At 43.6% G+C, this 19,593-nt stretch overlaps 1 protein-coding gene across 43 annotated transcripts in view; it reads right to left on the minus strand.

Moving 5' to 3' along the window:
- Positions 1–488: 488 nt before the first annotated feature.
- Positions 489–19,593, minus strand: part of Phf21a (PHD finger protein 21A) — a 174,194-nt gene continuing 155,089 nt past the window's right edge. For 37 of the 43 annotated variants that reach the window (XM_035446682.1, XM_035446684.1, XM_035446692.1 and 34 more), the window contains 9 exons: positions 16,624–16,722; positions 14,734–14,785; positions 13,970–14,049; positions 13,311–13,371; positions 10,559–10,815; positions 5,042–5,197; positions 3,396–3,471; positions 2,990–3,093; positions 489–2,189 (listed from right to left, as the gene is read on the minus strand). In XM_035446682.1, coding sequence (XP_035302573.1) covers positions 1,935–2,189; positions 2,990–3,093; positions 3,396–3,471; positions 5,042–5,197; positions 10,559–10,815; positions 13,311–13,371; positions 13,970–14,049; positions 14,734–14,785; positions 16,624–16,722 — 1,140 coding nt within the window. In that variant the 3' untranslated portion in view covers positions 489–1,934. The remainder of the gene's footprint in view (positions 2,190–2,989; positions 3,094–3,395; positions 3,472–5,041; positions 5,198–10,558; positions 10,816–13,310; positions 13,372–13,969; positions 14,050–14,733; positions 14,786–16,623; positions 16,723–19,593) is intronic. The other 6 variants (XM_027422481.2, XM_027422478.2, XM_035446693.1 and 3 more) reach the window with 3 other exon arrangements.

The raw sequence follows: 19,593 nt of genomic DNA on the forward strand, positions 1-19,593 counted from the left end.
CTGAGAGACATATGAGCCCTCAAGGGACCCCCTCCTTAGTTCTGCTACAGCCAGCCTGCACCCCACCCCACCCTACCCCACCCCACAGGCCAAGTGTACAGGCAGCAAGGAGCCTCACTGGTCAGTTCCCCAAGGCGCCCCCGAGGCATACGGAATGCTGGTGGCTGTAAGACTGAGAGCAGCACCAAAGGAAGGTCTTAGGTGGGCACCAGCCTGCATTCTAGCAAGGTCTGAGACCGTGGGGAGGGAGGCCCTCACACCATGCACACTCCATTTTGGCTTCAAACACAGGAGATTCGATCCCTGTATCAAAAAAGACAGCACAGTCTGAGGATGGAGGAGGCGGGAGGACCTGACATTCTGAAGACTGGCCCACCAGTCTAGAGACACAAACACAAAATGTCATCATGGTCAGCAGGTTCTGTGCTAAAAAATTATAACTACACGGCATTTTCTCCAGTTCTGACACCTTTTTTAATATAAATCACTGTTTTGTTTTTTTTTTTTTTTTTTTTTTAGGAAACAAATAGCACTTTTGTAATTTTTTTTTACAATGTTTCTTACCTTGATCTTAATTTAAGTAACACTAGGAAGACCTCAATATCTTTTATTTTCCTTTTTAATTAAAAAAAGAAAGTTGCTGTTGTTTTCCCCAGGTACAAAGAGTTTTTTTTTTTTTTTTGCCCTTGCATTAAAAAACAAAACAAAAAACACCAGAAAGGAAAAAAAAAAACCAAAACAACAACAACAACAACAAAAAAAACCAAAACCAAACAAACCAAATGGTGCCTGAACGATGACACAGGACGCACAAAGACTCACTGACCTCACCGACACTGTGACGCTACTCTACCATGCAAGGTCTCGCTACCCTTAAAGGACCGTCAGCCTGAAGACAGCTTTCTATTCCTCATTTTAGTTCTTGTTACAAAAACAAAAACAAAAAAGGTAAAATAAACCATGAAATAAAACTTGGTTTAAACAAAACAAGTACAGAAACAAAAAGTAAGCTTGAAGAAGAGAAAAGGGTTGTCTCCATTCACACACACCTGGTCGTGCCACTCATCTGGGTCACGCTGCCCTGCTCAGAACCTTCTCTTCTTATAAATATAGAAAAAGGATGGAGCTTGTTTTCAAGTAAAACCTCTGATCCGCCTTTCTCCCTCCTGGACCACACACACCTTCCCTTCCCTGCCTCAGCAAGGCCGGGGACCACCTGGGGCTGTGCACTTCACCAAGCAGAGGGAAGGAAGGGTGCGGGAGGCTGTGGAGAGAGCGGAGCTGGGGAGGGGGACCTGGGCTCTCCTGGCACTAGGGCCCCTCCGGAAACATTAAATACTGCTTATGTCATATACTTTCCCACCCTTGCTCCCCCCCCAGCCTTCCCCAGCCCTCCTCTGGGCACTGGGTTAGTTAAACCTCTATTTCCTTTTTTTTCTCTTTTTTTTTCTCTTTTTTGTTTTTTTGGTTTTATGGTAGTGAAAGTTTAGGAACAGGAAAGCCCACACACTCTTTGGACTTGTCTTTTCTACCTAAACAAACGGCTCCCAGTAAGGATCTGAAACCTGCTCTCCTCCCTCCGCCCGTCCCTGCTCCCCACCCAACAAAACAAAAACAAACCCACCGTGGCTGTGGAGGCTGCTGCAGGCACACACTGGTGTATAATAGAGAGAGTAAATATATTATTTCACTTGGCATGGTGCTGGCAAAGAACCTCCAGCTGGCACTATTTCATGTAACATGGTCCAATCTTTGCATGTACACACAGAATAAGAAGAATCAATTGGCAAACTCGGGTGCCACCTGGCACAAGCATCTTCTCTCTCTCTGGAACCAAAGAACCAAAAGAATTCTGTATTTTCCAGAAGAAATCCGGCTTTGCTTTTCTAGAGTCTCCTCGTCGCTGGGACTGTGGCATCTCCTCGAGGGCTCTGTTATTTAGTCTCTTCCCCCTGGTTACAGTTCGCTGTGCAGCTCTGCGAGGAGGGGGAGGGAGCAGGTGTGGAGGCGGTGTTGGTAGAGGGGGTGCAGTCTGGGCCATTGGAGAGGGCCCCCACAGTGGCCTCAGAGTCTACAGGTTTGGAGAGGTCGATGCCATGGATGAGGCGGATGAGCTGTTTCACCTTGTCCAGCGAGCTGCGCATCTCCTTCTGCCGTGCCAGGATGGTGTTCTTCATCTCCATACATTTCTGTAGCAAATCAATAAGGATGGGTACTCAGCCTCCTGGGCCTGGTGGCCTCAGAGAAAAATGCCCCCATAAACCAATCCCTGTGCACTGGTGTGTACCCCTACAACTTGCGCTGTTCTAAGGAGGAAGACATGAAAGGCTGGGGGTCAGTGGGTAGGTTGAAAGTCAACTCTATTGGACACTAACACTTACGATGATGCTATGATGTTATGTTCACCACAAATGCTGCCTTGAAGCTTGTTTTTGCCATGTTCACAGGTGACTAAAAAGCCAGTGAGAGATATAGGGAATTGTTCTGGGGGTCTGTGGAGGATCATTTACTCACTCACAATTTAGAGATAGGGCCTAGGTAGGCCAGTAATGTTAGGAGACCTGAAACCCAAGGCCAAAAGACTCTAGTCAGTGAACCAGGCTCTCTAGGTTGGTTACCAGCTGGTAGTCCTTCCCTGAGTTGAGTAAACTAGGTCTCTAAGAGTCACTCAGGGGGCCCGGGTCTGCCTAGGGTCAGGAGAGGCTCTCTGCTCCTCCCAGGCACTCAGAAATGCACAGGCACTGGGTAGTGCTACAATGGTGCAGCTGTTACTTGATTTCTTCCCCAAGAGACTGAATACCCTCTCAGACAGTGGCACAAGGACACTCAGAGCTTGGGCAAGGTATCACATGTCACAAGGCTACGGCTCCTGAGCACCACACACTAACCCAGAAGGCAGATTTCCAGCTGCCCAAGGTGATCCCATCCATCCACAGAAGGACTGGACCCAGTACTGTGTGTCTAGAGCTGAGAGAGGAAAGTAGCTTACACTTATAGAACTGCTGAGCTCTTTCACCTTCTGCTCCAGTTGTTCTCGCTCCTGCTTTAAATCTGAACTCCACTTAAGTAGCTTCTGCTTCTCCTCTTCTTTTGCTGGGGAGAAAGTAAGTTTTAAACCATCAATTCTTTGGAAAGCTTACCTGGTTTGGGATGTTCATCAGACACTGCCCTGAAAGTACCCCCTCAGTCACACAGCCAGGACACAGAACCTGACCACTGGACTTTCCCTTCTTCCAGGTGTGCTGGCCCTAGTAGCTTGGGCAGGGCTTTACATGGGTAAGGTAGCACATTTCACAGTTTCTGTTTCAAAAGTTGGTTCCAAAACTTATTTTTCTTTGGAAACAAAATGAACATTGCCTCCTAGTGGCCTTTTCTTCTGAAAGGGCGGACCTTACCTGCTTTGTAGGCAATATAGGAATGAACAATGGCTAAAGTTCCAGGCCATGGAATTGCTTCTTCCTTCTTCAGCATCTGAAAAAAATTTAGAATTCTCCCTTCAGAACCAAGGTAACAGCAAAAAAACTAGTGTCTGTGGCTGTAGACAAGATCCAGAGAGGTTTGTGGAAGTATCGCCCAAAGTCGTGGACTAGAGGTAGAGACTTGGGAGCATCTCTTATCTTCATAAAAGCCACATGAGGGGCTAGAGAGATGGCTCAGTGGTTTAGAGCACTAGCTCTTCTTCCAGACGTACCAGGTCCAAATCCCAGCATCCACATGGCAGCTCATAACTGTCTGTAACACCAGTCCCAGGATATCTGACACCCCAGGATATGGTACACAAATATACAAGTAGATAAAACACAAACACACATAAAATAAACACATAAAAAATATATATATATAAAAAGACACAGGAAGCCAGATGGTGGTGGTGCATGCCTTTAATTCCAGCGATTGGGAGGCAGAGGCAGGTGAGTCTCTGGGAGTTTGAGGCCAGCCTGGTCTATAGAGAGTTCCAGGATAATCAGGACTGCACAATAAGACCCTGTCTCAAAACAAAGGCAAAAATAAAAATATCCACTTAACCAAGCTAATAAAAGCCATATAACTGAAACCATTCTCTACAGCTAGAACCAGCAGCACAACGATGGCAGTCACCTCAGGCAATTCTGCCTTTGGTTTGACATGGACTGCCTGATTCAAATTAAGTTTTGTTACGTCTCTCAAAAACACCTCTAAGGAGGTTAAATATAGTTCTAAGTCCTGACGTATAATTCCCTGTGCAGGCAACTGTAGAGGGTCACATGAGAACAGAGCAGGTGAAGGGCACCGTGACCACACAGGATGAGAACAGAGACAGGTGAAGCCAAGGCCAGAGATTCCAAATTCAATGCCAGCCAGAGAGAGATCTTGTCTTAATACACTTTGCTCTTAAGGTGCAGCTCGACAAAAAAAAAAAAAAATAAAAAAATAAAAAAATAAAAAAAAAAAAACAGGAAAAAAAGAAAAATATTAAAAAAAAACCCCGCAAATCAGGTTTTTAAAATTTATTTTGGTATTTATTTATTTATTTATTTATTTGATACAGTGTTTCACTTTGTAGCCCTGGCTTGACTGGAACTCATTATATGCATGAGGCTGGCTTCCAATTCAGAGATCTACCAGTCTCAGCTTCCTGATTATTGGGACTTAAGGTGTGTACACCCAGGCCGGGCCTAGAATGAGTTTTTAAGGATCTTAATTTATCTTTTGCTTTGTTTTCTTTTTTTGTGGTAGTCTCACTTTTTAGCTCAGGCCGGCTTTGAACTTGTTAGTTCTTGGTTCAGCCCTTCAAGTGCTGGGATTATAGGCATGTGCTACCAAGTGGGGCTGAGGGTCTGTACTTCAAAAGGAAGTCAAGTCATTTCTCATAGAAGAAAGTGATTCATGCATCAGGAAGCCTGTGAGGGAACAAAGGCTGTGCAATGAACCAGGAGGATGGGGTCTACAGAACAACCACCAAGAGAGGGAAGAGAAGCCTGTTCCCCAGAATGGGAGAGAAAGGAATCTGCATGGCATTGTCTTTCTCTTCCTTGGTCTCTCATCCATGTACCCCCAGTACCTGGTCCTGACATCTAGGGCAGATCCACATGCCCTTGGGGATTGTTTTCAGAGGCGGGTCTAAGCAGTCCAGATGATACACACGGGAACATGTGTCACACATCAGTAACTGGCCACTCTTTCTGCAAACACTGCAAAAATCCTCATGGATGTCACCCTAGGAGATGGAGAGGAAAGGTAAGAAAAACAACAGTGTTACGTTGCAGACCGTGATTGCACATATGTGTTTTCGACAGTGAGCTGCTAGCCCAGAGATGGCCCTACAACACGGCAGGATTAGGCAACCAGGAGTTGCCAATATCACAAACCTACTCCTGCTCCACAAAGCTCAGTTTCTGGGGTGGTAACTTAACTTGAAAATAAACATTAAGGACTTTCTTTAAACTTACAAATATAAATGGAGAATTTAGCCTTATAAATTAGAGTTTACAGCAAAGATCTTCAGTGGCCTGGGCCAAAATCATCAGCTTAGGTAACAGGTTGGCACTTGGCACTTCTTTTTTTTTTTTTTTTTTTTTTTTTTTTTTGGTTTTTCGAGACAGGGTTTCTCTGTGTAGCTTTGGAGCCTATCGTGGCACTCACTCTGGAGACCAGGCTGGCCTCGAACTCACAGAGATCCACCTGCCTCTGCCTCCTGAGTGCTGGGATTAAAGGCATGCACCACGGCCAGGTTGGCACTTCTAATGCTAAGAATCTAGCCCATAGGTCAGAGCCTATCAGGCACTGAGATCCACTAACCAACGTGTTTTATACTATGACAGGAGCAGCGTTTGTCATCTATCATTTGGGGAAGTTTAAGAAGAATTTGGAAACAAAGGCACACAATAAAATGAACTTCTTGCTTACTTGGGGGAAAATACAGCAGTGAACATTCAAAAGTGAAAAGCCCAAGCCAGGAGCAGAGAACTTATAGAAACTTCTAAAACATGGAACTGAAGAAGCCACAGTAGCAGCCAATGGTGCTCTACAGAACCAAAATTTGGCATTTGCTGCTCAACAGACCATCTAATGGGAAGCTTTATTCTTCCCCATAAAATACTTCACTAGATGAAAACAAAAACAAAAACAAAAACAAAAAACAGGCAACCCAGTCCATTCTACCACCCCTCTTTGTGATAGTTCCAGTGCTCAGGGGCTTCTGCAGCCCTCAGAACAGAATGCACCATCAAAATACAACCAAGCGGATCTATTTATAATCTGGAGGAAAGAACACAGGGGAAATAAAATCAAGAGTTTTTAAAGAGGTGTGTTTCAGCAAGTCGATGTGCAACCTGTTGTATGGATGAGAATCAACACTTTGATTAGGATGACAGCAGGGAAGGGAAAACTGAGGGGACAAGCTGGAGGACACTCAACAAGTCAGTGCTTGGACACGGCTCTAAGATGTTCAGGGTATTCTGCTAGAAAGCCTACCATAAGCAGCAGGACAGACAGTAATGCCCAGCCTCCTCTACCACCACACCACCAAGGGAATGCATCTTCCACTCACATAGTTTCTCTCTGCAGGAAACTCCCCTTTGGGGTGTGCGTGTGTGCGTGTGTGCGTGTGTGCGTGCGTGCGTGCGTGCGTGCGTGCGTGCGTGCGTGCGTGTGTGTGTGTGTGTGTGTGCGCGCACACGCATCTCCAGCCCCATCTTTCAAATTTCCGTATTTACATATAATATAACAGTAGTATCTAGTGTTTGAGTGATAGGACTTCTTTCTTTTTTATAATTTATTTCATGTGCATTGGTGTTTTGCCTGTATGTATTTTATGTGCATTGGTGTTTTGCCTGTATGTATGTCTTTGTGAGGTTGTTGAATCCCCTGGAACCGGAGTCACAGACAGTTGTGAGCTGCCACGTGGGTGCTGGGAAATGAACCCAGGTCCTCTGGAAGAGTGGCCATCTTTCTAGACCAAATGTTAGGATTTCTATGTACTGAAAATCATTGAGGAACTGTGAGTTAATTACAAAATCACCGAAAGTTATAGCAACTGCACACTGAAACAAAACAAAATGACTCAAGAACACAAGTAAGCATTAAACAGCCATGATATCACAAGGATGTTATATCTGGAAAATCCCTTGTCTATTCATGAGAAGGAGAGTGGAAATGGTACCTGATGCATTAGTATTATTTTGTAAACAATTTTGGTTTATACACCTCTGAAAAGTGCCAGACCATATTTTGAGAACTGCTCTAGCCTAACAGTTTAAATATAAAATTCTAAGAATGTCAGAATGAATATAAAATACAGAGACAGTTCATCCATCAAGGTCAGTCCTTGCCTAAAGAGTAGAGATCACAAGGCTCAATTCTGGTGACAGATCATAAGCAAATGGTAAGCTAAATTGTGCCTGGCCATGACATTGCTAGGAACATGCTGCCTCTATCACCTCCAGCTTTTACTGTGTGCTAAAAATTTATAATTAGTCAACATATCTTCCCTTCCCATAAAAATGACAGCAGCAACAAGGTACATCCTGAGGATTAGTGTCTGGCTGGGTCTTGTATTACCAAGTCCTTCTAGATGGTTATTGATCCCCAGGAAATGCTTGGCTCTCAACTGTTATTGTTTAATTAATGTCGAGGCTTATGCTCCCCAGCAGCAAACACACAGAACCCTGTGTGTTGATTTTAATCACGGCTGCTGTTGGGATACTGTAAAAGTAGAAGTCAATTATCTTTAAAAAAAAAAAAAAAAACATATCCCACTGGGTTTGACTTAGGAAATTCTGAACAGTTTTAGTGGATTCAGAAAAGCATTATTTTGCCCTTTAGATTTCTACAAAGAACGATGTTTGCATTTTAAGACGAAATCTGGCAAAAGCTTTTAGTTGTGATTTGACCAGAGTGGATCCTTTAGGTCTAATCTGTAAAAGAAAAGCATTCAGTCAACCAAAGAACCCAGACCAAGGCAATAGGGTGTAAGAAACTCAAAGACAGAGGCTCAAAGCCACCTCCCCCGGCCCTGTCACCAATGCACAGGGAGTCAGTGAGCTGTTGACTTCTTTGACCACATCTGGATTGGAAAAACTGGATCAGTTTTCAATACCAGTAAACATGGTTTCTTCAGGGACTTCTGGTGCATGTTAGCCTGACAGTTAGAAAACCTGTATCAGTTGTCAGGGCCAAAGAATAGGAAGGATGGATGGCTCCAAGTCTTTAGAACCAGGATGAGTCTGTAGCACCAGCTACAGCAGGAAGAGAACCTGCTGGGAATAGAACTCTTCTAAGACCCCAAAGATAATACTTTGTCTGCTGCCTCTGGAATTCTAACTTAAGGCTTCAGTTAAAGGGGTGGAGAGGGGTGTGCCATTAGTAACTCATGAGAATCTTCAACTTCAAGGAACATTTCACTAGAAGATAGTTAACAACAAGTGCTGCAATTTCTAAGGGATGAGGAAATGAACAAAGAAATTCTTGTTTTATTGCTTCTTGACATCTTCAGTAAATGGCAGCATCAGTCTTCTGGTTGTTTATGCCATGAACTTTATATTTAACCTTGACAACTCTCTTTCTCTCATTACTCAATTTAATCTGCCCAAATCTTGAAAATACAAACAAAACTGGTCACTTTTCTCCATCTCTGCATCCACCACACCATCAGCATTAGCCAGGTATCATCATCTCTTGCCTGAACCACCACAATAGCCTCCTTATTGGCCTCCCTGCTTTATTCCATCCTTCCCCAGGCCCCTCTCTCCACAGTGCTCCTTTCAAAATTCAGCTGGTTCTATAAGCATCAGGAAGCATCCAAGGAAGCTGAAGTCTTTGGTTAACAATCTGATAGGAAACTTACTATTCACATGGACTCAAAGCTATCTCCAATCAGAGTGAAAACAGACTTTTACAAGTGAAAAAATTCAATGGAAATTATCTCAAGACATGAAAGTGAACACTGCCACCAACAGGCTGATGCCACATGCCTCCTGCTGTGATACACTGAGAAGGACCTGTCATCCCTGATTCTAGGTGCCTTTATAAACATATGCTTCAATCTACTCTGAACACAATTCAGTGGGGCAAATGCCACAATCCAGTGGAGCAAGTGTACCACTGAAAAAAGATACCACCACCAGGAAAGACAAAGATGGGCTAAGAGGGCCCACCTTTGAGACAGTTTAGTAGATAAATGCACTTGTCACCAAGTCTGATGGCCAGAGTTCAATTCTGGGGACCCACAAAATGGGAGGAGAGAACTGACCTCCATACATATGCCATGGCATGGGTGCATACACAAAGACACAGAGACACACACTCTAAATGAATAAACTGTAACTTAAAAAAAGATGGTCTAAGAAACTATTTCGGAATAAAGGAGAGTAAAGAGATTCAACCAGGATAATAAATGCCAAGAGTGACTTTGTACAAAGACGATTACTGGGACAAGTAGAAAAACTGGAATATGAAAGTATTACATGCTAAGTTGTAACCAGTCTTAAATTCTCATAATGTCATAACCACATATTGGCTACACAACAGAATACTGTTATTCTTAGAAGTGAAAAATTTTAATTGGCTCAGGAAAAAGAATATACACTTGCACACATGCACATGTTTGCACATGCATGTGGGTGTAAGCATGTAAAGGAACACAAAAACATAGCAAGTTAACTGATGAATCAGAGCAAATGGTGATATTGTTCACTGCACCATTGCTGCAACCTTTCCACAGGTTTGAGAATCTTCAAAATAAAACAAATCATTTGTAAATGGAGAATTCTGTCATTCAACTGGTGATCTCCTATTGTACTTAGAATAAAAGTCACAGAACCTTGCATGAGCAGGCCTGTTACCTCTCTGGTCACACCTCCCATACATAACTGAGAGGTCCCTTCTCCCTCTCCATGTATGATGCTTTAGCCTTCCTGGTACTGCACCTTGTCCCTATCTATTCCATTTCTCTTCCTGGTGCTCATCTCTGCCTGATGGGTTACATATTTGTTCCCTTGTTTCCTACCACTTCCCGCAGAACACAAGCCCCCGAGGGCTTGCATTTTGCTTGGTTTGTTCCTTGCTGTATCCCCAACCTCGTGAGCAGCACTTGCTCGGCAGAACAGTGTTCAGTGAGGATCTGCTGAGTGAGTGAACTCACTGCACTGTAAATGCTGGAACCTGTTTCTACCCAGCTCCACCAAAGAGAAAACGTTGCACTTCTAGAAGTGTGCCTAACACAGCAGCAGGGCTGCTAGACGCAGCTGCTTTGCTAGTGCTGTATCTCCAACACACCAATGATGGAGACCTCTCAACCATAAGTCCATGCCCCCACCCTCCTCTGAGAGCTCATTCTCAGCTGATCAAACCCAGACTCTGAAAACCCAGGGTTCCCCGGATTCAAGTGAAAATGAACTCAAGGAGAAGAAACAGCTGAGACCCCAAAAGAAAGCTGCCTGGAATGGTATGCAGGCATTCTTCAGGGTCAACTGCTATTCCAGGGCTAGTGAGGAAGGGTCAGTCTGGTGAGGACACAACACAGGACAATGGCTTTCCCATGTGAGCTCTCGGAGAGAGTGCACGTCCCCAAGTTACTTACGTCTGTGGAGGTGGGGCTGGGCAGGGACACAGGCTGCACAGGTGCAGGGAAAGTGAATGTGGTCTCTGTCTTTTCATTTTCAGGGGAGTCGGGATGACTGGATGGGGGGGATGTTGGGGTAAGGGCTCCAAACCCCAGCACTGCATTGTATTTTGGAGGACGACCTATATACCAAGAGAAGGGAACAAAAGGGGAAAAGGGGAGGGAAAGACAGGGGAAAATGATCTTACATACCTTTGGCCAGTGTTCCTCATTGGCTAGCATGGAAAAGGAAGTGAGGTAGCAGACAGAAGGTTAATACACAGGTCAGAGGAAAAGAAAAGAAGCAAAGATTTCAATGCCATTAGAAACAACTACATGAATTTTAAAAGAAGGGAGGAGAAGGGAGCCTGAAAGAGTGGTAAAAGGTGCTGAGATTTGTAAAGAGAAACCATCTCAGCAGATCATGACCATTCCTGGACTACCAACAATCTGAGGTTTCTTTCTTCATTTTTTTTCTTTTAAATATAGATCATTGTATTTTTTTTTAAAGATTTATTAATTTATTATGAATATAGTGTTCTGCCTGCAGGTATCCATACAGGCCAGAAGGAGGCACCAGATCTCATTACAGAAGATGGTTGTGAGCCACCATGTGGTTGCTGGGAATTGAACTCAGGACCTCTGGAAGAGCAGCCAGTGCTCCTAACCTCTGAGCCATCTCTCCAGCCCCAATCTGAGGTTTCTAACAGGAGGACCTGGATGTCATGAACATGAAGCAAAGGAGCCTGAAGCCAGAACAGAGTTTATCTTTCATGTGTTTTGTGCATTAGTCACTAAAGCTTTTCTGCTGCCATTACTCCTAACGACCCTCTGTTCTCATGAATGGATTTATTCAGCATTTCTGCTTTTCTGTGTCTCTCTTGTTTGTCAACAGTTTAGACCTTTTACTGCTGGTAAGAGTGGAGGAAGGCAATGTGAGGGGGCAGAATTCCAGTCAATTATTCTGGTCCTCTGCTGTCAGAGGCTCTGGGAGGGAGTTTCTAGGAAAAGCTGGAGTGTAAGTAACAATGAATTCACAGGCTCCCAGCCTTGGGTATCCTTTGTGGTGGCCTAAGAGCATTCTCTCTGCTTCATACCACAAACATGCATGGACTGCAAGTTTAATGACAGGACAGGGCATTCTGCAAAAGGTCCAGTCTGAAGCAATCTACAAGCAGTCTAAAAACACAGAGCCCAAGGTCACAGGAAATCTAGGGTAGTCACTCTTATCACACACCTAAATCAAGGTCCATGTCTCCTGAGAGTTGGGTGACAGCCTCTAAGCTGCCAGCAATCATGGGTTCAAACCAATACATCAAAGTTAGCAACAGCCAGTGAACCCTAATTTGCCCACAAGCACTGGTGAAGGCTTTCCCAGCAGTCAGTTTATGTCAGGGTCATGCACAGGTGTTATGATGTCCAGGCTCCACACTAGCATTGCCTGTGTTTGTCAGACGGAGCCTGTGTTGCAAAGTCAGGTTTGACTAGTCTTTTCATAAAGAATATAATGCTGTGAGGAAGAAAACTGACAACAAATCCTCTTAGCTTATATAGACAAGGCATGTCTAAAAACAATGCAGGCTTTAGCTTCTGATCTTTCTGGTTCATTTAACCCCTGTTCTCTAATCAGATACTACCTCCTAGCAGGCCAATTGAGGTCACTGGCTGGGGGCTTCTTATCTGAGAACTGTGTGGTCACTAAAAAAATAGCTGAACACAAAACCAAAAAGTAACTTAAGACTGTGGCTTACGAGTCAGTACAAAGCAATAATTGAAGGTTTCCCATCTAGATGGCTTGGTTATTTGCAGGGCAGGACTGATGAAAGATCACTCATGTCACTGAGGCTGACTGTGACTCAGAAAAATAAAGGCACATTGGTAGCTCTGCCTAAGGCAGACAAAGGTCAGGGAGACCTCCAAAGTCTCCAGTGGTTCTGAGAGATTGTGTGCATGCACAAAGATCAGTATGCTAGTCACTTACTCTACAGCCTTTCCAGTCTGCAACTGTAACTCAGGGACACATTACCACATGGAGAAAGGGATCTTGGAATGTATTACTGACATCAGAGGGTGATTTTCAGTACCTTGTTTATGAGTCAAAGCCTGAGCTATATGAAGACCTATTTAGACCTGTGTGATGAGAGTTGCTGCTGTTTTGGTCTGCCTAGAGTAAGGTGTGGAAAATGGGAATAGCATGCTAGCAGTGTTTGTGCTGAGGAGCCTGTTTTCACAGCATCCTTTTCTTCCTTAGCTGGAGATGCTCATGATAAAAGATTCTAAGTTCTCTTCCTGGAAAGTCTACAGATCACAGAAACTCAGTCCTGTTCTACCCTCACTGGAAACAGGACAACTGAAACACTATTAGGAACACCTTGGCAACAGCAGTGCTCAGCTGTTTAATGATGCTAAACACTCCTTTCACACAGTGTTCTATTCACCCAGCTATTCATGGATGGCCTAGTATGCTTGGGGCAGAAATGCTGCATTAAGCCATTCTCCTGAGCCAGCTTAGCCAGGACCCAGAAAGTCAGCTTTTAACTTTGTGTTCAGAGCACTAAGAAATCTCTCTTTTCCTCCATGTTCTCAGAAAACAAACAAACAAACAAACATCTATTTTCAAGGGATAGAGGAGCTAGGTTCTAGGACAATGGAAAAGAGGGAGGGAAGAGAAAAAGAATACAACATGGAAAGCAGAGGCAGAAGCAAGACAGGGTCTTTAAAAGGCACTCACCTCTCTTCCGTGTCCCAGGATGCATTGTGCTGTTAAGGTAAGTGACTGCGCTCTTCTTACGCTTTGGAGATTTAAGAAGGAAAGGTGACTATTAAATAGCATGGTTATCATGAACACTGCAAACATGCCAATCACATGCTAACCAGTCTGTGCCAACCATTCCAAGGTCTCAGTGCTAATGTGTTTTATTTTATTTTTGGTTTTTTGAGATGGGGCTTCTCTGTGTAGCATTTGGAGCCTATCCCGGCACTTGCTCTGTAGACCAGGCTGGCTTTGAACTCACAGAGATCTTCCTGCCTCTGCCTCCCAAGTGCTGGGATTAAAGGCGTGTACCACCACCAGGCACTAACGTGTTTTATTTTATGTACTTGGCTCTGAGAGGCTCCAAAAGGGCTTGCCTTTGCTCCATGACAGTGTGGTCAAATCAGGATGAACCAAAATTGTAAGGTAGGATTGTATCTACTCAAACTTAGCACAACAAATGTAAGCAGTGATGGATGACACTGTGGAGTCAGGAGCAGAGAGAAGCCCATCACTTCACAGAGCTGAAGAGGCTGAGTACAGTCATACTGGTCTTAGCAGGCTTCCAGTGGGAGGGACTAACAAGTCACAAATGAAGCCGGAGCAGAAGGAAGGGCCAGTGCTGGCCGGAGGAGTACCTCTGGCTCAAAGACGGCCCCGCTGTACACCGGGTTGGCTGTTGTTCTTCTCTTTCGTTCCTGCCTCTTGCTTTGGATTTCTTGAAAAAGAGAAAGACTTCAGTTGTAAGATAGTAGGAATAAAGAAGCTAAGGAACAGAAGTTCACTAATGTACTGGGCTTCCTGCAACCAGTAAGGAATAGGGGCAAGGCTTTGTTTCACTAAGACCTCCACAGAAGCAGGCACACTACTGGTGCCTCTCAGTGGGTAAAGTCACACTGTCCTTCAGTGCACTGCATTGTGAATGAGAGCACTGGTGTGGTCCACACTTGCAAACAGTCATTCTCATTTACTTTTAGACTGCTGTGCATGCAGGTGTACAGGAGCTATATCCACAGACTACCAACCAAAGTTCACCACCCCTAACTAAACAACAGGGGGTTATGGAGCTTTGTTATTGTCCTTAGGATTCTGATGTCCAGTCACTGGAAAACAAGGACTTGTTAAAGGAGCACTTGCTACTCTGTTGTGAGACAAAGACCCTGCAGGAGTCACCTTCATTCAGGAAGCTGGGAAGTTTCCCAGGACAGGAGTGTGAATGACACTAGGAAGAGGAGGGCCTGGACATTGCATGGACAGGAGGCAATTTTTTCTCTAAAGGAAATCTAGTCCACACTGATTGAATTGTACTCTATTTGTGCTCTAACTTTCTATTCTAGGAATTTTGACAAACATCACTTTTAGGAACAAAGCTAGGAGGAAGACCATGCTGAGAATATCTTACCTTCTAGATGGTCATGTGTTACCAACCCTAGAGACACCATGAAGGCAAGTTTCTGTGCCAGAGAAACAAAAGAATATATTTCAGTCTGGGATCTTGCAAAGAGAATCATAGGTTTCCTAATCAGAGAGCAGGAAGCTGCCCTGGCAGAGGCAGGATCCACGTGAAGAGCCACTACAGAGGCTTGTTGATCTGACAAGGGCCGGCATTTTGCAAAGTCACATATCAGTACCTGGACTGACTGGTGTGTGGACTTTTTGCCCAAAGAATCTTCTTAAAGAGTATCCTTAGTGGAGAAGCTTGCAGAGGGCTAAGGGACCTCACAGCAGCACGCTTTGAGTTCTAAGTACGCCACTCTTCAATGGGGTGATGTTTCCTCACTTTTACTTCCACGCCAGATGGCACGAACACCAGCTGATGTTTTTAGGGACACTGGTAGGTGGTTCTACTTAATACTAGGATTTTCAGTTAAACATGAAACTTAAATGTCATGGGGCAGTTTCCCTCCAGCTGTCTCCCTGAAATAGAATGTAAGATCTTTAAACTGGAAAGAGCAGTGGACTGATTGTTACACTTTGCTTTGGTTGGTTGTGATCTGAAAGGTATATCTTCATTGTCTGCTGAAGCACTGCATATGGCTTCTGAAGACCCCAAGTACAGAGAAGGAAATATTCTCTGGTGAATAAAAACACTATCAACTGTTAGGCAACGTTCCCATAGTCACTAACAATACAGTTTGGTCTTTAACACACACAAATGCACACTCTCTTCTATAAGTAATTTTAGAAGGTTCTGTTCAACTGGAAGGAAACATCTACCCCTACACATGACAGCACCTGCAGTGTGTCACTGACATGAGATATCTATTTCTTTTTACAAAAAAAAAAAAATTATGCTGTTTGTGCATAATGGTGAATGCCTATAATCCCAGCACCAGGAAGACAGAGGCAAGTGGATTCTGCAAGTGTAAGGCCAGCCTGGGCTACATAGCCAATTTCAATTTAGCTGGGCCACGCAGCAAGACCCTGTCTTGAAAAGGTCTTTTTGCTAAGTTTGCTAAGCGTGACAGTTGCCATTACTTTTTGTGAATGACCTACAAGTCTTTTAGCAGTTTTTGTAACAAAGACTTCTTTTTGGTTTAAGTTCTAGCCCTTTAAAAAATAGTTGATTTCACATCAGAAAGAAGTACATTTGGTACTTGTTTTAAAAACTGGGCTGGTTCATTTCCTCTTTTTATTTAAAGAAAAAAAAAAGGTGTGACTGGTATGGTTTCACTATGAGAATGCATTGAGGACAGAGGGTCCCATAAACTCCACCACCAGCTTTTAGCATCATAACCACAGCACCATCTGCGTTTTCCTTTATATCTGCACAAGAGCATCAAGCTAGAGTGTCCTCTCGCCACGGGCACGAAGACAGTCCATTGCTTGAGCTGGGCTTGTTGACTGCTTATGTCATAGTGTGGACATTACCTTCTTCAACCCACTTTCAGGCTCAGTATACTACTTTTATGCCACTAATTCCTTTGGGCTTTATTGTTCTAATGTAATAAAGTGGTCTATCAAAACTGAACACAAAATGGCAGTCCACAATGTAAAGAGACATCAGCTGATTCCCTCTGTTGCTTGTCTGGGACAAGCACAGCACAGCCTTCCTTACGAATGGTACAGGACACCGGGGAAATTAATCATTGATCTCTGTTTCAAGTTTACAGGATTTATAGAAAAACATTTCAGAACTCTTCCTTTCAGCACCCTATACTTGGGCCCTCAGGAATTTGTACTAAAGAAACCTGCCCCAGGTGCACCTGACATGGCTGAATAAAAGGAACACTGAGAGAAAAGCTGAATCTCATGCCCTGGACCCAACGAGGCCTTGCAGAGATGGTCCTACCTGAGGGTTCTCTTCTCGTTTTGGTTTTGGTGCAGCAGGTGGAGTGATGGTACGGCTCTCTGCTTGTTTCTCCTCTGTTTCTGTGTGGGACTTAACTGTCTAGGAGAGAACAGTTAAGTGAAAATTCAGAATTAATTTTTTTATTAAAAGAATTGAAAACAATTTAACTATGGCCGGGGGGGGGGGAATAATGTACTCAAATTTGAAACATTAATAGACAAGTTCATATGCATTTTGTTGAGGAGGAAGAAAAATATAAAAAGTCCAGCTGGAGACACTGATTGCATGAACCTATAAATATAATATGAACCTATAAATACAATCAGATGAAGATATAGTTCTTGCATATAAAATGAAGTGCCAGCACGTAAAGCACCTGCTGCCAGGCCTGATAACCTGAAGTTTGTTCCTCAAGATCCACACGGTGGAAAAGACAACTAACTTCCCTGAGTGTCTCTTGACCTCCACCATGGTGCTCACTGCCCAGTAAATAACAATGCTTCAAAAGATGGCAGAAAGGGCTCAGAGGTTAAAAGCACTGGCTTCTCTTGCAGTGGATCTAGGTTCAGTTCTCACCTGGCAGCTCACAACCATCTGCAACTCCAGTCCCTGGGCCCTCTTTTGGCCTCTCTGGGCACCATGTACACACATGAAATTAAAAAGTGATTAGAAATATTTTTTAAAGGCAAAGAAAAACTCAAGTAGAGGTTCTTCTCCTTGGCTCAGTGATGTGGAGGTTTCCAGAAACATCATTAGATATGGGTCAAGCTCTGTCCATGTGTGCTCAGGATTGGCAGGACACAACATAGTTCTTCTATCCCAAGCTTTTCTTCAGAACAATCCCAAGCACTACCTAGAACTACCTTTCCTTGGGGTGTTTAAAACTGCCTTGCAAGAGGCTGAAGTTCTGATTACTCCCAACTCCATCTAGAAGCATTCACTTAAACACAGACACACCAGTTATACAATGGTAGCTGGTACACATCACTATGAGCCTTGCATTTTTTGTTCTTATTATGAGCAATAGATACTTCTTTTATGAATTCTGTAGAAATAAAATGGTTTTAGAACAGCAGACATAAAACTATAAACTTACTGTTTAAAATCTAATAAAAATTACAGGTGCAATGGTCTCTTTGTAAGGTAACAAGTAATTAAGTAAATTAGAATAAAATCTGATTATTGATAGGCAAGAGCCGAGGGCAAGACTTTAGCCCCACAAAAAAAGACACCAAAAGTTCTCTGAACATTATGATGTGAATGTACTAGGTCTAAAAAAGCTTTCATGTCTTTCTCTGGCTATTTTCATACTTGTCTTGCTGTTGCAAAGGCAAATCTAAGACCTGCTTATCAATAGTGGAGAAGCTGCTGCACTGGGGCCCAGCTGAAGCCTTTATTGCTCTAACTAGAGTCCTGCCACAAATCTCCATCTGTATTATAAGCCACGTGATCGGGGGCTGCTTGTATGCTCCTTGTTATTGTACTCTTTTGAGCCAGCATGGCACCTCATGCTTGCATTCAATAAAGCACTGGCCTCCAGGAGAATCAATCAAATTTCAATCTCTTTCTCAACCCCTTCTCCTTCCTTACTCACATAGTTTTTAATTTAGCCCCAAAAGGGCCTACTTCCTCCATAAAGCAAACATTTAATGGGAAAGCCATTCATCGTGACATTACTAAGGTTCAAGGTACTCAGAATAAGCTTATTTTCTTGATTTTGAATGTGGAAGGACAGTGGAGTGAGAGAGGTCAACCATTGGGTTTGTATTCCATTCCTGTGTGAAACAGTTCCCTCAGAGCCTCTCTCTTATATTTCCATGGTTGAAAAAACACTTGGTGCAATGCTCCTGGGCAAGGTAAGCAAGCCCTTTTGCACCAAGGATCCTCCCTCCACCCCTGTGGAAAGCAAAACACACTGAGTGTTGCATAAAGAACACAAAAAAGCATCCAAACAAAAACAAAACAATCAAAACATTGTGTGTGTGGGTTCCTTTCTCTCAAGGACCTCTTGCTCTAGGAGAAGTGAGCTGTCATGGGCCCAGAATTACAGAGACACTCAAGTCAGATGAAATTGTCTCCTGCCCACAACCAGCAAATTGCGAGGCTGAGAGTCACTTGACTGAGCTTAGACATAAGCTAGCCAACACTAATTAAGACTCATGACAGTTGCAGCTCTGGCCAGATACTTTGACTACAAACTTGTGAGGGACCTGGAGCCCAAACTATTCATTTAAGCTACAGACCAGAAGGCAGAGGAACGTCCTTAAAGGGAGGGGTAAACAAACAAAACCCAGAAAAAAAAAACCAAAGCCATCACCTAACAATCCTGGATTGTGTTAAAACTATCCTTAAAGAATGAAGGATAAATTAAGAGATTCAGGCCGGGTGGTGGTGGCACACACCTTTAAGTCCAGCACTCGAGGCAGAGGCAGAGGCAGAGGCAGAGGCAGAGGCAGAGGCAGAGGCAGAGGCAGAGGCAGATGGATCTCTGTGAGTTTGAGGCCAGCCTGGTCTACAAAGTGAGTTCCAGGACAGCCAGGACTGTTCCACAGAGAAACCCTGTCTCAAAAAACAAAATAATTAAGAGATACAGATAAATAAAGCTAAGGATATCCACTGCCAGCACAACTGCCTTAAAGAAATGACAGACAGCAGACCCTCACTTGAAGTCACAAAGAAAACTCTAGTCAAGGTAACTCCCACAGGCCATATCACAGCAGTTTTGATTAGTAACTGCTCACTCTGTTCCTATATAAAAGATTAATGTATGATACAGTTAAATCTGTATTAGCGGACACATACTATGAAGATATAATAACACAACATGCATCAGGACAGAACTGCACAGGAATAGAGATTTTATATGTTATTGAAACTGAAATGGGATCAATTAAAATGAGATTGTTAAAGTTAACTGTAATCTCCATGGTAACTACTAAGAAAATAAAACATATTTGGGATAAAAGGATA

This window comes from Cricetulus griseus, chromosome 6 (assembly GCF_003668045.3).
Source record: "Cricetulus griseus strain 17A/GY chromosome 6, alternate assembly CriGri-PICRH-1.0, whole genome shotgun sequence".
In the NCBI taxonomy this organism is placed as follows: Eukaryota; Metazoa; Chordata; class Mammalia; order Rodentia; family Cricetidae; genus Cricetulus; species Cricetulus griseus.